The 21,500-nt window shown below is 53.5% G+C and overlaps 1 protein-coding gene across 2 annotated transcripts in view; it reads left to right on the forward strand.

Annotated features, from left to right (window-relative positions):
• Nucleotides 1-368: 368 nt before the first annotated feature.
• The window catches only part of Kcnc1 (potassium voltage-gated channel subfamily C member 1), a 41,602-nt gene continuing 20,470 nt past the window's right edge, over nucleotides 369-21,500 (forward strand). For both annotated transcript variants that reach the window (XM_005366752.3, XM_005366753.3), the window contains exon 1: nucleotides 369-960. In XM_005366752.3, the coding sequence (XP_005366809.1) occupies nucleotides 391-960 (570 nt within the window). In that variant the 5' untranslated portion in view covers nucleotides 369-390. The remainder of the gene's footprint in view (nucleotides 961-21,500) is intronic.

The following is a 21,500-nucleotide window of genomic DNA, read 5'->3' on the forward strand; positions in this document are numbered from 1 at the left end:
GGAGCCCGGCCCCCCCACCCTTTCTCGCCTCCTCCCGGGGCTCGCCGCTGAGCGCCGCCCCACATCCTTCCTCCCCCCCTCTTCTTTCCCTCTTTCCTCTCCTCCTCTGCCTCCTCCGCAGCCAGGCCAGCTCCCTCTCACATTAGGTGCCTTAGAGACCCTTGGGAACCCACGCACACACCCCTGGACCGTTACCTGACTGCCAGCTCCCCTCGAGAGAGCTTGAGTCGCTCGTTGGGGTGGGAGGCCAGAGTCGCTGTCCTCTGTGCCCCCCGACGGCTGGGGGGGAGGGGGGAAGAGGCCCTGCGCCCCCCTCCCCGTCGCCAACTCCCCCTGGCGGCAGCTCCCATGGGTGTCGCTGGGCCGCGCCATGCCTAAGGGGGCGCCGCGATGGGCCAAGGGGACGAGAGCGAGCGCATCGTGATCAACGTGGGCGGCACGCGCCACCAGACGTACCGCTCGACGCTGCGCACGCTGCCCGGCACGCGGCTTGCCTGGCTGGCGGAGCCGGACGCCCACAGCCACTTCGATTATGACCCGCGCGCCGACGAATTCTTTTTCGACCGCCACCCGGGCGTCTTCGCTCACATCCTGAACTATTACCGCACCGGCAAGCTACACTGCCCGGCCGACGTGTGCGGGCCGCTGTACGAGGAGGAACTGGCCTTCTGGGGCATCGACGAGACGGACGTGGAGCCCTGCTGCTGGATGACGTACCGCCAGCACCGCGACGCCGAGGAGGCACTGGACAGTTTTGGCGGCGCGCCCCTGGACAACAGTGCCGACGACGCGGATGCCGACGGCCCCGGCGACTCGGGCGACGGCGAGGACGAGCTGGAGATGACCAAGAGACTGGCGCTCAGTGACTCCCCAGATGGCCGGCCTGGTGGCTTCTGGCGCCGCTGGCAGCCGCGCATCTGGGCGCTGTTCGAGGACCCCTACTCATCCCGCTATGCGCGGGTAAGTGACAGCTTATCCATCAGAAGGACCTGACCCGGAAAGGCAGCCTTTGCCACTTCCCGCGGGCAGTGTGCAATGGACAGTGAGTGCCCAGAGAGTTCTGAACTGAAGCTGGTGTGTGTACGTGTGTAAGAGAGAAGGGGTGATTTTGCCATGGTGGCTGGGTTTGTATACATAAGTCTGTATTGCTGGTTGTATGAGAGCATATGAATGGGTGTTTGTGTGTCTGCTTGAGTAGACTGTGCATGCATATTTATGTAAGTATCCTGGTGTGTATTTGGATGGGTAAAGTATGTGGGAACAAGAGAGCATATGTGTGTGTTTGAATGTACATGACACGTCACACTCCCGTTACTGCCCTTTTGTGCCTTTAGCAGATGCACACTGTGAACGTGTGAATTGCCCTTTGGTTTGGGGGAAGTGGGGAACTCCTTCCTTCTTCCCAGGTCAGGGAGCCTCTGGAGTAGAAAGGCGTCTTAGCCAGCTGGAAAAATAGAGGCAGGCAGCCCCTCCCTCCCCAGGGACCTTCCTTAAGCCATCTGAGGAGGTGGTCTTGGGAATGCAGGTAGCTAATTAATAGCTTGATGATTGGTGTGGGTCTGGGCTGGGGGTGGGGAACAGAGAATGGCGATAGTGCTGACACCTGCCATCCTGGGTCTGGGAAGAGCCTGGGGGAAGAGCTTAAGAAGGCCATAACCTCGTGCTTCCTCTGGCTCCTGGGAAGAGGCTAGCAGAGAGGAAAACCTGAAGAGGAATTGTACCCAGAGGAAGTGTGTGAAGTGGGCGTGTCTTCCTCAGCCACACCCCTTTAGAAACAGCAAATTGTTACTAGAGAGAAAAGACACCCTGTTGCTGACCTTGGCCTTTCAGATTTGGCCTCCACAGATTAGTTTCCTGTGTAAAATGGGGAAAATGATGGACTGTAGGGACCATTTGATGGACCATCTCCCCAAAAGAGACTCCACAGAGACACCTACCCTGGAAGATAAGCTCTGGGTCTTCCAGAACTCTGTTCTCCTGGCTGACGAGTAGCAATGAGAAGGATGTGTAGAGGTGGGAATTTGAAGCAGCCCCTCCCCCATCTGTAAGGCACCTCCGCCCCTCCCAGGCAAAACTCTGCTTCTGCCCAGCTGCCTTTTCCTGCTACAGGTCCCTTCTCTTTTGCTGGCCTGGAGGCTGAGCCAGAGCTGGGGTAGGGGCATGAGGAGGGGTTGGAATCCACAGAGGGTCGCTCAGTAGACAAGTAAGAGTTGGGGGAGGGGTCTCAGGTGCCCAAGAGCGAGAAGGGCTGTCTAGGCAGACACCTGACAGATCTGATGCTGAGAGAAAACAGAAAGACATGTGGGGTGGGGACAGCTCTTCAAAAACTCTGCCTTGAATCCTAGACCAGGTGCTGGGGTAGGGATGGAGAGAGAGCACTTGGCCTCCCACGTCAACACTGAGGAGTTTGGCCAAGGTCAACCTGAAAGTAGGGGGCCAAGTAAAACTTGACTCAAAGTCTCCTGGACTCTATTCTCCCCTGAGCTGGCCACTGGCTCCGTTTTCGTCCAGGGTGGCCTGGGACCCTGTAGAGGAGGCCTGTCTTCTTTCCTCCTCTCCTTGATGACAGAGACCACTATGGCTAGAGGATTATGTAACTAGAGGCCATGCTGAGCTGTGAGGAGGGCTGGAACATGGGACTGAGAGAATGAATCAGTATAGGCTGGGAGAGAGATGCCCTGCCTGCCAGGCTAGGTCAAGGCCTGAGTTAGAGCAACCTTTCCACTTACATTTGACCTTGAACCCTGGAAGGTAAGGCCAAGCAGGCCTAACTTCTCTAGGGTACTGGCAGAGGGCTGGGCCCCTCCAGCCTGTCACCTTGGACTCTGCTGGCCAGTGTACCCATGTTTCAGGGCAGGTAAGGGTTGGTAGGGTGTATTCCACCTGCCACACTGCTCTTCCCACCCACTGGTCATTCCTAGGCTGTGGGGTGGCCTTTGCTCACTGGAGACAAACAGAACACCTAAGGACAACTTGAGGTCAGTTTAAAACCACAAGGCTAAGCCGAGAAACTCTCACATGAGTGTTCACTGAAGAGCAGATGCAGGGACAATCTGGAGAGTTAGCAGGGGTAGGTGGGGTATTGGGGTACAGGTGAGTGTTATAGGTGCCCCCCTGAATAGCAGTGAGACTTTCTCTGGTAGCTTCATGGAGAGGCTGTAGTCCTTTTTCACCTGTATGGGTACTACATGAGGACAATGAGACCCACAGAGGGAAGGAGACCTAAAGGGATTAGAACCAGGCTCCTGCTGCCCGCCCGCCCGCCTGGCCAGCCTAACTGCATTGCGCTGCCTCTCTGCAGCCCTGCTCAGAGACCAGCCTGCTGCCTGCCTCCTCCCCCTTCCATCTTCGCTCTGATGCTGCCCCGCTGTTACCTCTGTTTACTCCTCCCCCTTAGCCTGGAAAAGGCTTCTCAGATTGGTGGGTCTGGGTTTAGCATTCATTTTTTTTATCTAGATTCTAGACCTGAAATCTCATGTATGATATAGTCTGTGTGTGTGAAATAAAAACTAGAAAAGCTTGTGTGTGAGAGACTCCTCATGTGCAAGAATAAAAATGTTAGGTGAGTGTGACTCTGAGGACACACACGTGTGTTGCTGTGTGTTCAAGTGTGTGTGTGTGTTGACACTATGAGTGCAAGAGAGATCCTTGTGTCAAAGAAACTGGATAACTGGATGTGAGATTGTATGCATGTTGTTAGAGTGTGTGTGTGTGTGTGTGTGTTTGTGTAGAGACCTGTGAGAGAGAACTGTGTAATAAGACAAAAAGAAGATGCGTGTGCAAGAGATGCTGCAAGAGAGAGTCCAGGACAGTGGATCTCTGAGGGATGTGTGGGCAGGTGTGCAAGTGTACATGTGAAGCTGTATCTACGTGTGAGCCTATGTGTGTATATTCTGTGTGACAGAGTGTGTGTGGCTATGTGTAAAGAGACCGCGAGGCCCCATGTGTGACAATGTGTGTTTTGTACGAGAGGGATTTTTGATGCGTGTCATTGTTGCTGTTAGAGCTTGTATGAGAGAGATTGTGTGGCCTGACTGTGCCTGGAAGAAGGTGATATTTGTAGGTTCCTGGGACTCCTGGGCTGTCTGGCTAAGGAATATCCTTGCATTCCATGCCTCAGAAGATATGTGCCCCAGTCAGGCCTGGTGTGGATGTGTGGGCCAGCAGCGAGGTCACTTTCCCCCAAGGAGCTCTCAGGATGTTGGCTGTGGAAGACAGGAGCTCCTTGGTTGGAATATGACATCCTATTGGAGCTGTAAGGAGCAGCAGTGCTGGCCAGGACAGCTAGTCCCCTGTCCTTTCAGAGTGGGGGCTGGGAGTGAGGAGAGCTGGGCAAGTTGAGCCCCACTTGTAATCTGGATTCGGGGGTGTTGCAGCCTCAGACACACAGAGGTATGAGTGGTGATGTAACTTTGAGGATGCGGGGATGAAGCGTCCTGGGATAAGCTGCCTCCTGAGGTCACACTGGACGGGCCCTGAGGGGCGAGCCGATGTTGGCAGGCAGAGTAAGCGCATGCAGTTCTCGTATGAAAAGTTGCAGAGGTGTGGGAGCAGGTGTCTAGGACTGCACTCCTCACCTCCTGAGTGTCAGCTGAGGTCAGGGTCCCTAGGTCTTTGTCTGTAATTTACATGTCTGCAGGAGCATTGTTCAGTGTCATATCAAGGTCTCCAGGCTTCGGGCCAGGGAATGTTCCTGATATGTGTATGTGTGTCGATGTGGTGGCTTCAGTCCCTCAGGTCACTTGGCCTGATGATGCCAATGATTGCACCGCTGGGGAAGCCTCACCTCAGTGTGCTCTGCTGTTCATCTCTCCTCTGACTCCATCTTTCTTGGCCTCTCAGCCCTGCCCCTTAGTCTTTGGGGCATGTAGCCCTAACTCTTCTTAGCTCTTTGGGGAGAAGGTCACCCAGCGCTTACAGTGAAGAGCCCAGACAAAGAATTCTCTTCCTTCCCACTTCCGAGACAACTCTGTGAGCCCAGGCTGTGACGTGAGGCAGACGGAGCTATTAACAAGGACATCTTAGGAAGCTCGTTCCTGCCTAGGACAGGGCATACCAGGAGATATGGTGGCATGTAATGGAAGCCCATGGCAGCATGGCCCAGCCGGTCATTGTGCTTTGCCAGGAGTCCTTATATATATATTTTTTTATTGTGCCTCCAAGCCCCCAAGGCCCTTTCGGTAAAGACAACCACAGACTGGTAAGTTGTGTTTGGTAAGTTGGAGTCCTTCAGCCCCATCACTGATGAGCCGACTTACTGGGACGACTGACCATAGAGGCTCTCATAGAGCGTCTCTGAGGTAACCATGGGTGACCACAGGCCGGAGGGAACAGGAAATTTGGGCTGCTATTGAGGCTTACATGCTGCTGGTGTTTCTGTTGTGTCTTACCTCACAACCGTCTCTGAACTTCATCGTCTCCTCTATCATCACGGCTACCACTGTGCTTCCAACCCCCATGGCTCCTTCAGGCCCCCCTCTTCAGCAGGCTCGAACAATTTTTCCAACCCCCATGGCTCCTTCAGGCCTCTCTCTTCAGCAGGCTCCAACAATTTTTCCCATTCTAGTCCCAGGTCCTTCTGGTCCATTTTTTCCGTTTGGCACACGCAAAGGCCTTTTCAACTAAAAAAACTGGTCGGGTTACCAAAGCCTGCAAGGCTTCCCTGGTTCATTCTGGGGCCTCTTGGATCCAGCCTGACTCTCTAATATGCTTTTGCCTGACTTTAGTCACCGATCACAGAATGATTGTTTGACCTGGCTTCGTTGCTTACAGTTGCTAGATCGTGGCCCATTCCCCCTGGAGGACTCTTTCTTCCTAGTTCACTCCCCTCTCTTTGCTCTTCATGCCCTAAAAAGAAGCTCCTTAGGGGTATCCTTCCTGGCCCTGATAGACTGGATCAGGATTCAGTCCCAGGGTCCCTCCCTTCAGAGCAACAGTCTGATCGGTAGTTGGGTGTTCGTGAGAAGCCTTACTCAATCCAGGGTTATATCCTCCAGGTTCTAAGCTTCCTCTACACTTAATATTGTAGGAGCAATTGCGACAGAGGAGGTTGAGGCCCAGAGGGGTGTGATATCTCAAGGTCACAGGTGAGCAGGTTGTCTGGGAACCCCATCCTCTGACTCCAAGGTCAGCAGGCGCTTGGAGTCCCACCCGGGAGAGGGTTTGGAGTCTACCACCCTTGGGGCAGCTTCAAGATTCTGGAGGTTCGACATTCACCTCTAGAAACTTTGGGGACTGTTGGCCTAAGTCTCCCAGGGAAGACAAGACTTGTCTCAGATGTGGGGGAGGGTTTTGGTAGGGGCTCATTCCAGGGCCCCTGTCTAAGCCAGGGACCTCAAGCCTCCCACGACAGCTGAATTTAGTGCCTCTGGCTATTCTGAGAAGTCTCATGACCAGTGTATTCCACTCCGGACCAAAAGGTCAGGGCCTTAAGCCGCACCCTGCTGTCACTCCTGGGTCAGCCTGGCCACCACCCCAGCCTCAGCTCCTGTCTGTGAAGGTGGCTCCAAGGCGAAGGAGAGCCCAAGAGACTCCAGGGTAGCTGGCTGCCAGTTTTTGTTTAGGAAAACTAGTTGGTTGGAAGGGACTTTCCACGCGCATAGGATGTGGGGCATCTGGATAGCTGCTCTCTGGACACCTCCAGCCACCGCTGTTAAAGAAAAAGTTCTTCAAGGTCATGGATTAAAGCACAGGTCTATAGGACCAGGACAATAAGTACAGGGACCCCTGCAGTGGGACCTTGCAGTAGGGGGCTAGACAGACATTGGGCTCATCTTCGAAGAAAGCACTAGGGCAAGTGGGAGTTTGTAGCTGAGGGGCAGGGTGGGGGTGGGGGTAGGGCAGTCAGTGAATGGAAAATCACCATCAGGAAACAAGGCTAGATCAGCTGTAACAGGATTCTCACTGAAGCCAGGCCAGTATTGCCAGACATCACTAGGAGTGATGGAAGGTGAAGAACCTGATGAGAGAAAGGGATGGGAGTGATCAGGTACCTTGGAGGGCGTCAGACCACGTCAGTTCAATGAAGTTTTTTCCCTAATGTGGCATCTTACAGGGAGCGCACAGGGGGGCCTTGCAGGAGCTGCCGCCTTTCTCATCCGGGATAGATGGCGCAGACTCGGTGAGAGGAAGGCACAAGTCACCACAACGCGTGTCACAGAAGCTCACTGCTGCTCTCGGCTCCCCATTTTAAAGAACAGCAGACCCATCCAGGTGTACTGTCTGTCTGTCCTCTTAACCTCCCCATCTCCTCTCCAGATGGAGGTAGAGTAGACAGTTATTTGCCTTCCCAGACCCAATTCTGACATCTCCCAAGTCAAGTTTTGTAGATCATCTCCCTTTCTTGGTGTCACCATTTATCATGCCACACGGGTCTAAAGGGCCGGGTTCGCAGATTCTCCTCTAGTTCTCACAACGTTCACCAGGACTACAGTATTATTTCCGTGCCCTTGCCACAGCAAGGTGAGGTCACACGTTAAAGGTTCCTTAGCTCGTGAGCAGAGCAGTGAGCATTCCGGGTCTGCCTCCTGTCCCTGCTGCAGAGATGCTGGGGTCTGCTGCCTGCTCCAGACCTGTACGTCCATCTGATTCCCAGACCTGTCCATGGATCCTGTTAGACAAGCCCTCTCCCGGGTCGTAGCAGGGGGGCATGTCCCGGTGGGCTAAAGAAATTCTCTGGTATTCTCAAAGAAGAAAGTGTTCCCACAGTGCCCAACCATCTCCCACCCCCACTGGTAGAAGCTAGGTCCCTCAGGAAATGGCAGAGGAACCAGGGAAGATGGAAACTTAGCTTGTGTGAAGCATTGTGTGGAGAGAATGCTGGCTGCTCCTCGGATCTGAGTTTGAGGCCTGTTCTGATCTGGACTATGTCTCCTACTCCACTTTGGTCAGATTCCCTCCAGCCTCCTGGTCTTTCTTTTTCACCTATGGGCTTCTGCTCACCTACTCCGCCCACCCCACCCGACTTGCTGTGCTTTCTGCTCTTTCCTGAGCCTCATCTACCCTCCTCAGTTCCCAGCTCTCGCCTGCATGTCTGACTGTACCAACCTCCTCCTTTGGACTGAGGGCCCTGGGTACCGAGGCCCTGAGCTCACACAGTTTAGACTAGTGGGTGGGGTTCCTCTGAAGGCCTGGAGCTAGGGATGTGCAGACCATCAGATATGGACTGATGAGATCACAAACTCCAGGTTGCAGGCATTGGACAACTAGGCCAGAACAAGATTTATAGTCTGATACTAAAGCTACTGAACTCTCTGGGCAAGACCAATGCTCTGGGGCTGTTTCTCCATCTGTCACTCAGGAAGGCTGATCTCAGTGAGCACTAAGAATCTCCTAGCCATGGCATCCTGGAAGTTTAAGAATCTTAGACTTCCTTTTCCCAAAGGAGATGAGAGTCAAGTGAGTCCTTCCTCTCCTTCCACACACCAGGACACAGGTCCTGGCTCCAAGTGGGAAGGAGCCCAGGGGAAGGGTCTTCAGGGTCTTCCCTTGGCAATTCACCCTCTGCTCGCTCATTCATTCATTCATTCATTCATTCATTCAAAGCACATTCGTCGCTTCTCTGCGGGGTAGGTCACCAGCTCCGTGGCAGGCTCAGATCACTGCTTCGTGGTATGCTTCTCCAGCTCTGTGGGCACCAGCTCTCTTCCGTGGGCTTATTTCTTGGCTCTCAGACCTCAGGGAGTGGCAAGAAGTCATTCAGAGGGGACCTCTGGTATCACACTATATTGGGGAAAGGGCCATGGTAGAGGAATGCTGTGTGGGACAAGGTCTTGCCGCTGGCTGTCATGGAGGCTCAGGGATAGGTGCTGGAGGACCTTCCTGCCCAGGCTGACCCTTGAGAACCACCTGGGGGGCTTCAAGAAGTTCAGATTCCTGGGCTGTGTCCTACAAAGTTTCCACTCCTAGAACTGTCCATTTTTGGGTGGCACTAAGCGGTAGCAGGGGGAGAGTCCCTGTCATGGGGACGACATGGGTGGCTGCTGTTCTACATATGGCCCTTTGACCAAAGGCAACATGAGCTGATGGCAGTTGGCTTATTAGAAATGAAGTCTGAAGCTCAGCCCCAACAGCCTAGTTAGAAGCTGTCTTCTGACAGGATCCCTGATGACTTGTGTGTGCTGAGGCTGAGGGCCGCTGAGGGGCAGAGGGGCAGAGCCTAGAAGGCAGCGTCAGGATTCATGGACCGCTGGATAGTATATGTAGATTGTCAGAGCTGTTCTGTGACTCTGAGCCTCTTTGCAGCCCAGTTGGTGGCAAGATGATGAAGTCTGGGGGTAAGCCTCCTGCTTAGGCACAAAGTTCTGGGGAGTGTCCTCTGGTTTTCTTTCTCACATGCCAGTTTCAGGTGCATCCAGAGTCCACCCACATCCCATCACCCCTGACTTCTCCCGCTGAAGCTACCTCTGTACGCTATTGCTGCAGCTGCTGTCCTCACCTCAGCCCTGGGCACCCTCTTCTGCCCCAAGCCCTAACCAAGGCTACCAGAGACCATCAGTCCTTTGCTCTGTCTCACTCGGGATTCTGAGCTCCCAGAGGAGAAACCTAACTCTTCCCAGGGACTGTAAGTATCTGACAGAGTGACCCCTCCAACCTTCTCTCGTATGTCCTCCTGCCCAGGTCCCCCTCGCTCGTCTTCCTCTCGCTTCTCTCCAGGTCCTCTCCTCTTTGGTACCACGGTCTTCTCTTGGGCATCTGACTTCCTGTGTTCCCCTTACTCGCTTTGTTTGTTTGTTCTCCTAGCACATAGGCTCCATGATGCCTCTTTTGCCAATTGTCACATCCCTTAAATCCAGAGCAGTATCCAGAACAGGATGAGCGCTAAATTAATACTTGTTGAAGGCCAAGGGATCTGGGTCTGGAGGGGCAGCAGTGTATGCCTGTAACCCCGCACATAGGAAGCAGAGGCAAGAGGGGCTACGGTGGGGCTAGCCTGGGCTACATTGCAAAGCTTTATCTGAAAACAAAATTATTGAATGAAGAAAGCAATGGCAAGGTCTGAGTTCAAGATCAGACGGGGCCATGCCTTTGAGTCCACCCTTCACTGGACCGCTTTCTTCCTTGCCTTTCCTGGGAATCCCTCCCTCTCCCATGGAGCCATGATGAACAGGCCAAGGTGTGGTGATGAACTGCTATAATGTCCAGAATGGCGTGGTTGCCTGTGCCACTGCAGACACTCTAGGCCACAGATGAAGGTGTTCACATCCAGGCCCTCTCTCCAAACTCCCATCTCCAACTGCATCAGCCTGGGCATTCCCAACCAGAGATTCAAGGCCGACACAGAAAAGCTCCTAAGCTTCACGGTACAGCCTAAGCCGACCTCTGCAGTGCTCTCTTGATCTTTATTGCTTTTTATGTGTATCGCTGTTTTGCCTGCATGTGTGCCTGTGTGAGGATGTAGGGTCCTGGAGCTGGAGTTACAGGCAGATGTGAGCTGCCATGTGGGGGCTGGAAATTAAACCTGGGTCCTTTGGAAGAGCAACCAGTGCTCTCAGCTACTGGGCCATCTCTCCAGCCCCGACTCTTTCTCCGCACATTCCCTGCCCCCTCTGTCCTCCTTATTCTGTCATTTGTGGGAAGTCCTGGATTTCAAAAACAGACTCCCTTCTCTTGAAAGCCTAGAAAGGGTGCTTTTTAACCTCCAATTCCTCTCCTTGGAGCCTCAGGCATATATTCAGGAGAATAAATGTGGAACAAGTCTCTTTCATCACTTCCTGCCTATTTGACCCTGGCAATGGGACTCAAAGTTCAGCTATTTCCTTAGGGCAGGCCTCTTGAGTGAGGAGACCTGAGTTCAAATCTCAGTCCCACCACTCACCAGCTGTGTGACCTTGGACAAGTTCCCTAACCTGTCTATGCCTCAAGAGAAGGCTATTAATAGCTCCTGACTCATAGGGAAGTTGGGAGGATTAAATGTGTTAAGCGCTCGGCCCAGAACCCAGAATGTAATCAGTGTTTAATTACTGTGGGTTTCATTATCTTCTCACCAACTAGTGCCCTAGAAGACTTGAACCTTCACCTGTATGTGCTCCACCTGCTTTCTTCTTTGAATTTCCAAATCCCTAAAAATCCCCTCTTCGAGGGATCGCCCTACATACCCTCACCCATAGGACCCCAGTTTCTGGACTCTGTCTCCCAGGATCTGGCTTTCATGATGTGACACAGGGAGACAGATCTGGATTTTCCCGAGACCCCCATTATTACGGACAGGTCACATTCCCCTTGAACCTCAGTCTCCCTGTCTATTGCAATGGACCACTCCTGCTTGCTTTTCCTCCTTCTCTAGAGGGAGGTGACAGCACTTCCCACCTGCTGGGTGACAGGGAGGGAGGGCAGGCAGCTGACATTAGACTCTGGCTGAGATGCGGCCAAGGGTGCCAGTGTGGTGGGCCTGGCAGTGGAGGAGGCCACACCCCATAGCTCCAAGCATTAGGAAATACTCAGGCCCCAGGGAGGGGCAGTGGCAGGGGTCCCTTGGACCTAAGAGCTGCCGGATCTTGGGACCAGGGATGAGGGCTGCTCATCCCTGTTTGTGCCAGTGGACAGGGACAGTGCCCATTTTCAGACTGGGTTACCCCGCCAAGTTGACGCCAGGCTGGGTGGGGACAAGCTAATATTAGCAGGGGCAGCCCCGGACAGCTGAACTCAGGGGGCCTCGGGAGCCAGTTTCACTGTGCCCAGACGGAGGCCACTGCAGCCAGCATCATGGCAGACGAGGGAAACTTTCCTAGCCTCTGCAGGGCCTCAAATGCCCTTTCCACCTCTCACCCAGTGGCTGGCAGCTCCGTTCCTGCCTTCTCCACAGCCCATGGCATCCCACACCTTCCCTTCTTCCCTCACCTGTACAGAGAGAACCTTCGGCTCCACTGTTAGTGCCCTGTATTCATTTGGTCGTTTAGTTACCCAGCAGATACGGAGAGGCAGTGGGAACAGCAGTGGTAGGCACTGCTGGCCATGCTAGGAGTATCAACCCAAGAACGAAACAGCCAGAAACCTCCAGGTGCCCTTGGAACCTTCCACGCCAGTGTGAGAAACTGAACAGCGGAGGTGCAGTGTGCCCAAGGGGAAGCAGTGCCACGGGGCTGCTCATTTCAGCGGAGGTGGAGGTGGAGGAAATGCCGGAGAGAGCCACATGACATCTGGGCAGCAGAGCACGTTAGACGTACAAAGTCTGTCAGCGGGCAGGCATGTACGGGGCTCTACGCACAGCGAAGATGTGGCCAGAGTCAGGGGCAATGGTAGGCCAGAAAGGGCTGTGCTTCTCACAGACTGGGGTTCTGCTTGGTGTCCCCCCCCCAAGCCTTCCAGCTCGAGAGCTCAGCCCTCTCTGTGCTTGCAGTGACCTCCTCTGACCTCCCCACTCCATGGTCACAGCTGCCCACACAGGGTGGCTCTCTCTGAAAATCAGCCATGCCCAGCTGCCACCAGACTGGGATGGTGACCTGACTCCAGAGCCGGGTGTGAGGCCAGCGGAAAGTGGGTGAGGGGCTCTGCCACACAAAGCTTGCCATCGCATCGCTTCCGGCCCCATGGCTGCTCATGAGTGTCCCACTACAGAGTATGCCATGAAAGTGACTGCGGCAGAGGCTGTGGTCCATCCTAGAGCTGCAGATGAGAAGGTGTGTGACCTCTGCTGCCCTCAGCCACCCTGGCTCACCAGTGGGAGGAAACAGAAAGCCACTGTGGGTCTCCAGTGAGTTAACAGAGAGCTTTTCAGCCAACCCAGGTGCAAATTAGATCATTCTCGCCGTTTCTGCTGAGGAAGGTGTTTTTGGGGGGTGTTCTGAAGTCACTAGCCTTGGTGGTTCTTAGAACACAAATCTAACGTCTACAGTGAAGTTGGTATTGCTGAAGTCACGTCTGTGGAGTCGCAGGCCTGCCGGCAGATTTCCTAAAAACCTTTTTCTGACCGCTCAGAGGGTAGAGGAGCTTGCTCTCGAGCCTTGTTGCCAGATCAGGCTTGGAAACATACTTCAGAGCTCAGCTGCACACCAGGGCCAGTGTCTCACTCATTAAAGATGAATTTGTATGTTCAACCTCAGGAGCTCTCTGGGCAGCTGTGAGGAACATGGCTGCCCGCTGGGCCATGGGGAGCCAGCCTGAGCCCTGAGAGACTGAAGGTGAGCTCTCTGCAGGGTGCTTCCTCATGGCGCCAGCTACTACTGACTTAGTTGCCTCCATGTTTGATGCATTTCTGGGCCTTCATTTCCTTAGCTGGAAGGTGTACATAGTGGGGTTAGAGAATCCAGTACAATCAGCATCAGAAAGAACTCAGGGAGAGAGTATGGTTCCTAATTAGGCCATGTATGGGTAGAGACCACCATGCCAGGGGTAAGGGAGTGATGCGGGGAAGAGTCAGGGCCTTTTGTCACGGCCAGGACTGCATTGTGGTATTTACACTGCCTCAGTGTGGAACTGGGCAGATGACATCTAACAGAATCCATTTCTTCAAGTGAAAAATGGGAATAGCAGTTTGCATCCCTGGCAGGGTGCGCCTCCGAGGAGCAGAGCCCCTGGCCTGGTTCCTGGCAGCTGGAATGGCACTTGCTGAGGGCAGGATCTGGCAGCACCAGCTGGGCCTGGACTTAGGTTCCCTGGTATACAGAGAGGCCCTGGCTGAGGCGCAGAGATGCAGAATGTGGAAGCCTGCGGGGCCTCACAGCCTCAGGGCATGAACCACCGTCACCAATGATATATTTAGTGGCACGAAGGTCAGAAATGCCGGGCACTGGCTTCCCTTCTGGGCGGCAGGAGTTGTGTCTCTCGAGACCTGGCTGTCACCAGGCAGATGTATTCTCTTCTCTCTAGCAGTCTGGGAATTTGTGCAAGCGTGGCAGTTAGGAATCGTGGTGGCTTCCTGCGTCCTCAGCCCTCTCTGAAGCCTGGCAGTTACAACCCTTGAAATCCTGTGCACCGTGCTCTTTCAGCCCACCCACCCTCCACCTGCAGGCTCCTCAGCCTCCTCTAGCGCCTGCCTGCCTGCCAGCCTACCCTTGAATTCTGTTTCCTGTGGCAAGTGTGCCCTCCTTCCCTTTGTAATTTGGGTGCTTCCTTGCTTGCAAGTTTTGATTGCCCCTCCTTTGTGGAGAAGTTCCCAAGATTCCCTTCCAGAACAGCCTGCTCTGTCCTTACTGCTTCCAGAGAACTTTTCCTTGCTCCAGTCTTCCAAATGCTCTACAGGGGTATAGGTTTCTTGTACTCAGGAGAAACCCACAAAGGTACAAAGTACCTGTAAGACCACAGAGCGCCTGGATAGACCAGATCAGTAGATCTTTGTTCACACCGTGTGTTTCCAAATAGTCTTTGAGGCAGAAGGATTTGACATTATGCCCACCTTACTGATGAAGGAAAAATTAAAATAATATAAGGTCCAGAGATAGTAACTTATTTCTCAGAGGTCACCTAGTTGGTAATTAGTAGAATGAGACTCGGGATCTTATTTGAAAGTTAAGGTAATCTTGCAGGAGGGCCAGTGGGTGTTCGTTCTTGCCGTGGGATTGGTGGCCCTATGGTCAAGAATGGCATGTTGGACAGACAGATGAGTGACAGATGAAAGAAATAATGAATGAAAAGATGAATTGTGAGTGTATGCACAAGAATGGATAGAAGGAGGGGCATACAAATAGACCCGCAGCTGGGTGGGAATGAGGTGGGTGGGTTGTAGGTGGATTAGTAGGACGATATATGTATGTGTGTGGATGGACTCACACGTGAGCAGATATGGAGATGCGAAGGGATGGAGAAACGGATGGATGGTGGAGATGGAGGATGAGCAGCTATTCCCCTGTGAGTGTGCCTGTGTGCAGGAGGAGCAGTGTGTGTGCATGGGATGGGGATGGGTTCTCAGCCTCCTGCACATGCGCAGAGGCAGGAGGAAGACATCTGGTTTCCTGCTGTCTGAACGGGTAGACTTGTGTTTCTGACCTTCAAGGCTAAGGAGGATGTGCTGACTCCCATCATGTGAAAACATCCTAGAAAATGGTGTTTGAGAGCTGAGGCCTTGAGGGCAGAGCAGTGGAGCACAAGGTACAGAAAGTGAGATTGCCTGAGGCAGAGGGGGGCTCACAGGCAGAAGGAGAGGGTTAAGAGCTGGGGTCAGAGGCTGGTCGTAAAGGAGAGGGCTTGGTGGAGAACAGAAAGCCATGGCCAAGCTGCAGAGCTGTGTGACAGGACAAACCTTGTCAGCCTTGCCTTCTCCACAACCACTAGAAAGCAGATAGAGAGTGGAGTCTGGCGTTTAGACCCTAGGACACGTGAGCATGCTATAATTTCATTCTGTTAAGGGGCGAGGGTCCTGGTCGCCAGCCTGGATGAGCGGTGTAGGCAGCGTGAGCACACTATGCAGGGCCGCTTTACTGGCGGGTGACATGGCACTGGCAATGAGGTTTTCCTGAGGCCCAGGAAGGCCTTGCTTAGACTAGTTCTGCCATCTTCCTGTCATTTTTGCTACCATCCCCAGACTCTAGCAATGACCCGAGACTCCATTCCAGTTGCCTAGCAAGGGCAATAAAGGGACTGTGGGTATGAATGGCTGATCAGTGAGCTTGGCAGGACCTGGATAACGCTTTGGTGCTGCAGTATGGAGCATGCTTTTCCAGCTGGAGCTAGGGCTGTTAGTTTGCACAAAGCACAGTAATGTGAGTTCCAGCCACCCCCCCAGCTCTGTTCTAGCATTCCCCAGCACCAAGCTGCACCCCCCTGCACACACACACATTGGCCCAGCAATCTCCCTGGGAAACCAGGTCCCAGTGAGTGCCTGGTGTGCAGCTAACTGCTCATTACAGTCACGGCTGTGGCTAAGTATAGCTCCTGCACACACAAGACCAAGACAACAGGGAAAGCCTTTCCATAAAAAAAAAAAAACCCACATGCAGACAACCAGACAGCTGCACATACATGCTCCCACACTCACGCACAGTGGTGGCCATGCACACACAGACACACACTTGCACCAACACAGTGTTTGCTGTTCAGCTCACTCATTCAGTAAATGTCGCTTGAGGGAGTAGGAGTGTGGTCAAAAGCAAATGTTCTTGAGCCAGACAAAACTGAGCTTCCAGCCCTGTCTGCACCATTGCTGCCCAGTTATGACCTGGCTGACTTATTCAAATTCTCCGAACCTCAGTTTCCTTTGTAAAATTGAGAAGGCACCATGGTGGCCAGTGAGATGCCTCGGTTGTTGTGCAAGTAGGAGGACCTGATTTTGAATCCTGGGCACCCACGGGAAAGTTGGTGTGCTCACACAAGTAGCTTTAACCCAGCATAGCTCCAGCTTCAGTGAGAGACCCCATCTCAAGGGAGCAGGGAGTGTGAAAAAGCAAACAAGATGCCTGATGTCCTTCTGTGACCTCAGTGGCACTTACAGACACGTATACTCACACACAGCACACACCTGGGGCTGGGGGAAGCACAACTATGTGTGACCCTTAGAGTCAGCATAGGGCCAAAGATGAGACACAAGGTATGTGAGGTGGGCGTGGCTCAGAACGTCAGTAGACAGTAGATGTTTTCATCTCCACTAGTGAGTCCTACTGTGTGTCTGAGCTTGTGTTGGGAGCATTATCTAGAGCTGTTATCCCGGAGAGTTCTGTAAGGTGATGTCTGGTGCGCAGTGGGTGCTCAGTCAATATGCTGTTTTATGACTGAACCATTGAATGTTTGGATGTTACATCCAAGGGTGGCCAGATGTCCTTGGAGCTTTCTCCTCCCAGGAGGGTCCACCCACATTTGTCCATCTCAAGCCAGTAAGCCGTCTGTGGCAGGAGCCCAGGCAGCCTCCACGAGCCAGCCTGCTAGAGTGGGTGGTGCTTGTTCAAGAAGCAGCCCCTGAGCTGCAGGCAGCTGGATGCTGGACCCCCAAACCAGAGTCAGCTCTGGACCTAGCTTGGGCAGACACAGGAGTTCCACAGGCTCTGGCAGAAACTGGTACAGATGTCAGGTGGGCTGGGGCCCTTGGCTTGGCACCTGGTGGGCTTGCATTTGCTGAGGAAGGGACTCTGGTCCAGCCTGGGTACAAAACAAGCTATAAGATTTGGAGCCCCTGTCACTGTTCCCAACCTTTGAATAAACCGACTGTTAAAGTGCCCAGGCCATCTCCTCCCATCACACCTCCTCAAAAGGAAAGTGACATTTCCTTGTGCTTTTTAAAGCCCAGACTGGCTGGGCCAGGCCTGGGTGTGGGGTGGGGAGGGAGTAGGTGGCACTGGGAGTCACACAGCCCATGTCTCTCCTCACCTTGAGTGATCTCAGGATGCTGGGAATAGACATGGTCTCATCAACTCCCTGTGCGTCCCAGATTCCAATGCTGGTGCCCAGGTTTCAAAGTCCCCACTCTAGCAACCATATCCAGGCTTTGGCTTCCTTGTTCTATTGCTGTTCTGTCACATGCATGGGCCAGATGCCATTGAGCGACAGCACAAACACCTTAACTGGGCACCCTTCTTCCTGGAAAGGTACCCCGGTGACCTGGTGTCTACCTCCATGCTTGATACATGTCATGTTTGTGTCTGATGGACATCGGGTCTCTGTGTAGCCACTGCTCCTACTGTCAAGGAGATGAAAGGGATTGTGTTCACTGCCAGTGAGCACGGACAAACCCTCAGCTGGCACCTGGGTCTGCTCTCAGTCCGGAGCCTGCTGACTCTGTGGGGGCTGAGTGTGCCTGTTTCTGATGATGGGGGCACAGAGAATGGTTAGGGATGGTGTTTGTGGCCACTTCAATCACAGATTTGTGAGGAGCAACAACCCTTTTGACAGTTTGCAGACAGATGTGCTATCATGTCAAGTGCAGATGTGGACACAGACGGCAGCGCCCGTGAGCCCGTGACTGTGTGTGCGGGTGTGTTGACAAGAGTACTGGCTCACCTCCTCAGAAGGTTGAAGGAGAAGCTCCTGCAGAGAGATGCAGACAGGGGACTGAGGCACACGAATCAAGTCAGCATGCGTGTGTGCCCATGACTACACACCTGCAGAGGCACAGATGGGAAAATGGCTTGTGACTATCAGGGATCCCTGGTTTGGGAAAGGGTCCTTCTTTCTCCTACTAATTGGAGAGTTGGGTTGAGCCTTGAGGCAGAGCCAGGCAAGATGTGTGAGGCCGGCTACCTCCGAGACCATGCCTCCTTCTGTGCATCCTCATGAAGACCAATCCAGAGCGTGGAAATCACGAACCCCTCTCCAACTGGACTCAGAATGTGGACAGATGTTATTGTATGTAAACCACAGCTCAGTGGCGCTGTGTTAGTGTGCTAGAAGATGAGGCACACATACCCTGGGAAGAGAAGAAGAAGGACGATTAGCTCACTGGGGAGTCTGGTTCAGATTTTAACCTCATCCGCGGGCGAGGGAATGACCACGGAGATGCTGAGAAAAAGGCATTCTAGGCAGAGGGCACAGCTGGTGTGGAGGGCCTAAGGCAGACATGTGTCCAACACGTCTGACGAACATGCCTGAAGATGCAGGTGTGTGAGGGGAGAAAGGAAGGAAGGAAGGCTGGAAGGGGACGAAGGCTCAGATGGAGCAGGCGTTTCCTACAGGAGAAATGGGAGCTCTTGCTGCCTTCTCAACAGGGAAATGACACAGTTGAATACTGAATGTATGCTTTGAAGTTCATCTGGATGCTGTTGCACCAGAGATGTTGGAAACTGGAAATGAGGCCATGGCCAGAAACCACGGGAAAGATAATGGGGTGGTGGGCTGCAGGAGGTGGGTGGGGAGGCCTCAGAGTGGGGGTGGGCCTGAGCAGACCCACCAGAATTACTTAGATTAAATGTGAGCTGTGACAGGAAGAGGGATGCTGAGGATGGCTGCAGGTTTGGGGGAAGAATGTCCTGGAAGGATAGAGAAGGCTGTGGGGGTGGCGGGTGCTCAGGAGTTTAGCTGCCAGGTTAAGCTTGAGTGAGGTACTAGAACACCACTTGGGGATGCCAGGGAGGTGGGCACAGGAGACCTGTATTCACGGGGAAGCCTTGGGAGTGTGCGATGCTTCCCCGGTGGGAGCCAGACTTGAAGTGATACCTGAAACAGCCCAAGGAGTGAAGGGGAGATGGAGAAGAGGAGCCAGAATGGCTCTCAGAGGTGTCCTTCAACTGTGAGGCTGAGAGCAGGGCATGGAGAAGGGCTGGTTGGAGAAGTGGGGTCCCAGGAGTTAAACAGAAGGGACTGAGTGGTCAGAAACAGCTGGTAGTGCACGAACCCCAGGGACAACTGCCCCCCATTCTCTGCCTCAGTTGGTCTTGTCCATCCCTGCAGCCTCTGTTGCGAACCGATGCTTCCAATTGGAAGCTTTTTAAAGCCCTTTGGATATCTTGTCCACTCCCCATTGGGGCCTTGTCACCATACGCAGGTGCATTTTTCTCTTCATGACTGCATAACAAACGTCAGCTCACCTGCCAGAGACACATTTGCTTCCCCTGTTGTCAATGTCCCCTCCACCCTGTAAATATCCAACAGCGATTTACAGCATGGGCGTACTCACTAGTGTCCCTCAGAGGCCTGTCCTCTAGAGCCACCTTTAATTCCCTTCCTAAACACACACACACACACGCACGCACGCACACACACACACACACACACACACGCACGCACGCACACACACACACGCACGCACAGAGTCAGGATCCCATATGACATGAAGTGGATACTGGAGAGAGTTTCTCTAGTGGACTCCTGATAAACTCCTTTTCTACCTCTTCCATGGAGCTTAGAGCCTTGGTTTTCTGATTTGCTGAGTGGGTGCTATTGAAACTACAGGCTTCCCCAGTGTTTTGGGGTTTTGCTTGTTTGTTTGTTTGTTTGTTTGGTGTGTGTGTGTGTGTGTGTGTGTGTGTGTGTGTGTGTTTGGGAAGGGAATTAAAGGTGACTCTAGAGAATCAAACTGGGAAGATGCATGGTGAATGGCAGAAGGCTGTGTCCATTGCCCCACGGTGGAAAGACGAGTGCCTTCCCTCAAGGGCATTTAGGATAGATGTGAAAACGGCTGAGAAAGAGTGAGTGCTGAGGCACAGGTTTGTTTTCAAACCCTGCCTGCCGCAGCCAAGCTGCACAGGGCTCTGCTGCACTGTCTCAGGCACACTGAATCTTTTCTTTTTCTACAAAATGGGGGGGGGAAAGGTTCCTAGAGAGACGTGAATAGCCCCACCCTCTACGAGCATGCCGTTAGGACGATGACGTTCAATGGAGCTGCGTGCTGCTGGGACTCGGGTGGCTATGTGGATCTAGAGGGTGGTGTGTGCCATTCCTAGCCATCCGCTGTGGGTGTGTAACACCAGCAGGCCTGAGACAGCATGAGGAGGCCCAAAGCTGAGTGTGAAGGAGGCTGGTGGGAAGGCAGCCTGCTCAGGTGGGTCCCAGCACCTTCAGGTGTAGCCAGCGGTGTAAGGAGGCAAAGCTATGTGATCTGTCCCTTCCTGGGGGTAGAGCTGTAGAGGAAGGGGTGGAGGTTGATTTAGACAAGAGATAAATCCTTCTCTTGGAGGCATCCAAAGGCTGAGTGAGTGGCTCTGTCAGTGACTCATGGCAGGTGGTCACCAACAGAGTCTGTTCCAGGCTCACTAGCAGAGGGGATCACAGAGTGCCCCCTCTGGAGGTCCCACTTCCTGATCTGGGAACTTGTTCATACTTACCTTATTCCAGTCTGATTTTCCTCTAGAAAAGGCTTAAGGCGTGTAGGACACACCTCCAGATCAGAGCAGCAGAGGGTTAGCTGAGTTCCCAGGCAGCCGGCATGAAAGAACAGCCATTGACTCAGGGCTCTCAGACAGCAGGCAGGTAAGTCCACAGAGTAGGAGAGACGCTTGTCCTGGCATCTGAGGAAGGGTCCATGTGGGACACTAGTGTACTTCTGAGTTTGACATATTACCGGGAAGACGAGAGAAGGCCACCTGTTATTGCTACCGTCTACTCAGTGTGCTTTCCTGGAGTCTCAGGTGTCTTGGAACATGGGCCTCTGTCACTCTGCCTGCCTGTGGTTGACAGAGGTTAGAGTTGTGCTAAAGTCCAGATGGGTTCGCGGGGGCGCAGCCATGATGACTCGTGTCACATGGCTGAGTCCATCTGGCGGGATAAAGGAACCGATGAGATTCAGGGAAGCACGGGGCCACGAGGCAGAGTGGGAACTGACGTACCGCTGAGAACTTGAATTTTAGGGTCAAGATTCTTCCCTAGAGACCTCTTGCTCCTCTGAAGAAAACGCTTCACTGGGTTGCAGAGGTTTATATGGCCATGTGTGCAAAAAACCAGAAGAACAGGGCCTACCAGACAACCATTGCCTATTGGTGTCCTTCATCTTGTTACTGTAGATGGCAGCTCTGGCTCAGCCCCCGCTTATCCTGTGACCTTGTTTGTCCTTCACCCTGAGCCCCAAGTTCTCCCAGTTCCAAGTCAGGCATTCAATGCAAAAAGCCGGTATCTACCGCAGTGTTGGGTCCCGTCCTCTGGGGGACATCCCGTCCTCTGGGGGACATTCGTCCTCTGGGGGACATCCCGTCCTCTGGGGGACATCC

The sequence above is a fragment of the Microtus ochrogaster genome, unplaced genomic scaffold, assembly GCF_000317375.1.
Source record: "Microtus ochrogaster isolate Prairie Vole_2 unplaced genomic scaffold, MicOch1.0 UNK14, whole genome shotgun sequence".
NCBI classification, from domain to species: domain Eukaryota; kingdom Metazoa; phylum Chordata; class Mammalia; order Rodentia; family Cricetidae; genus Microtus; species Microtus ochrogaster.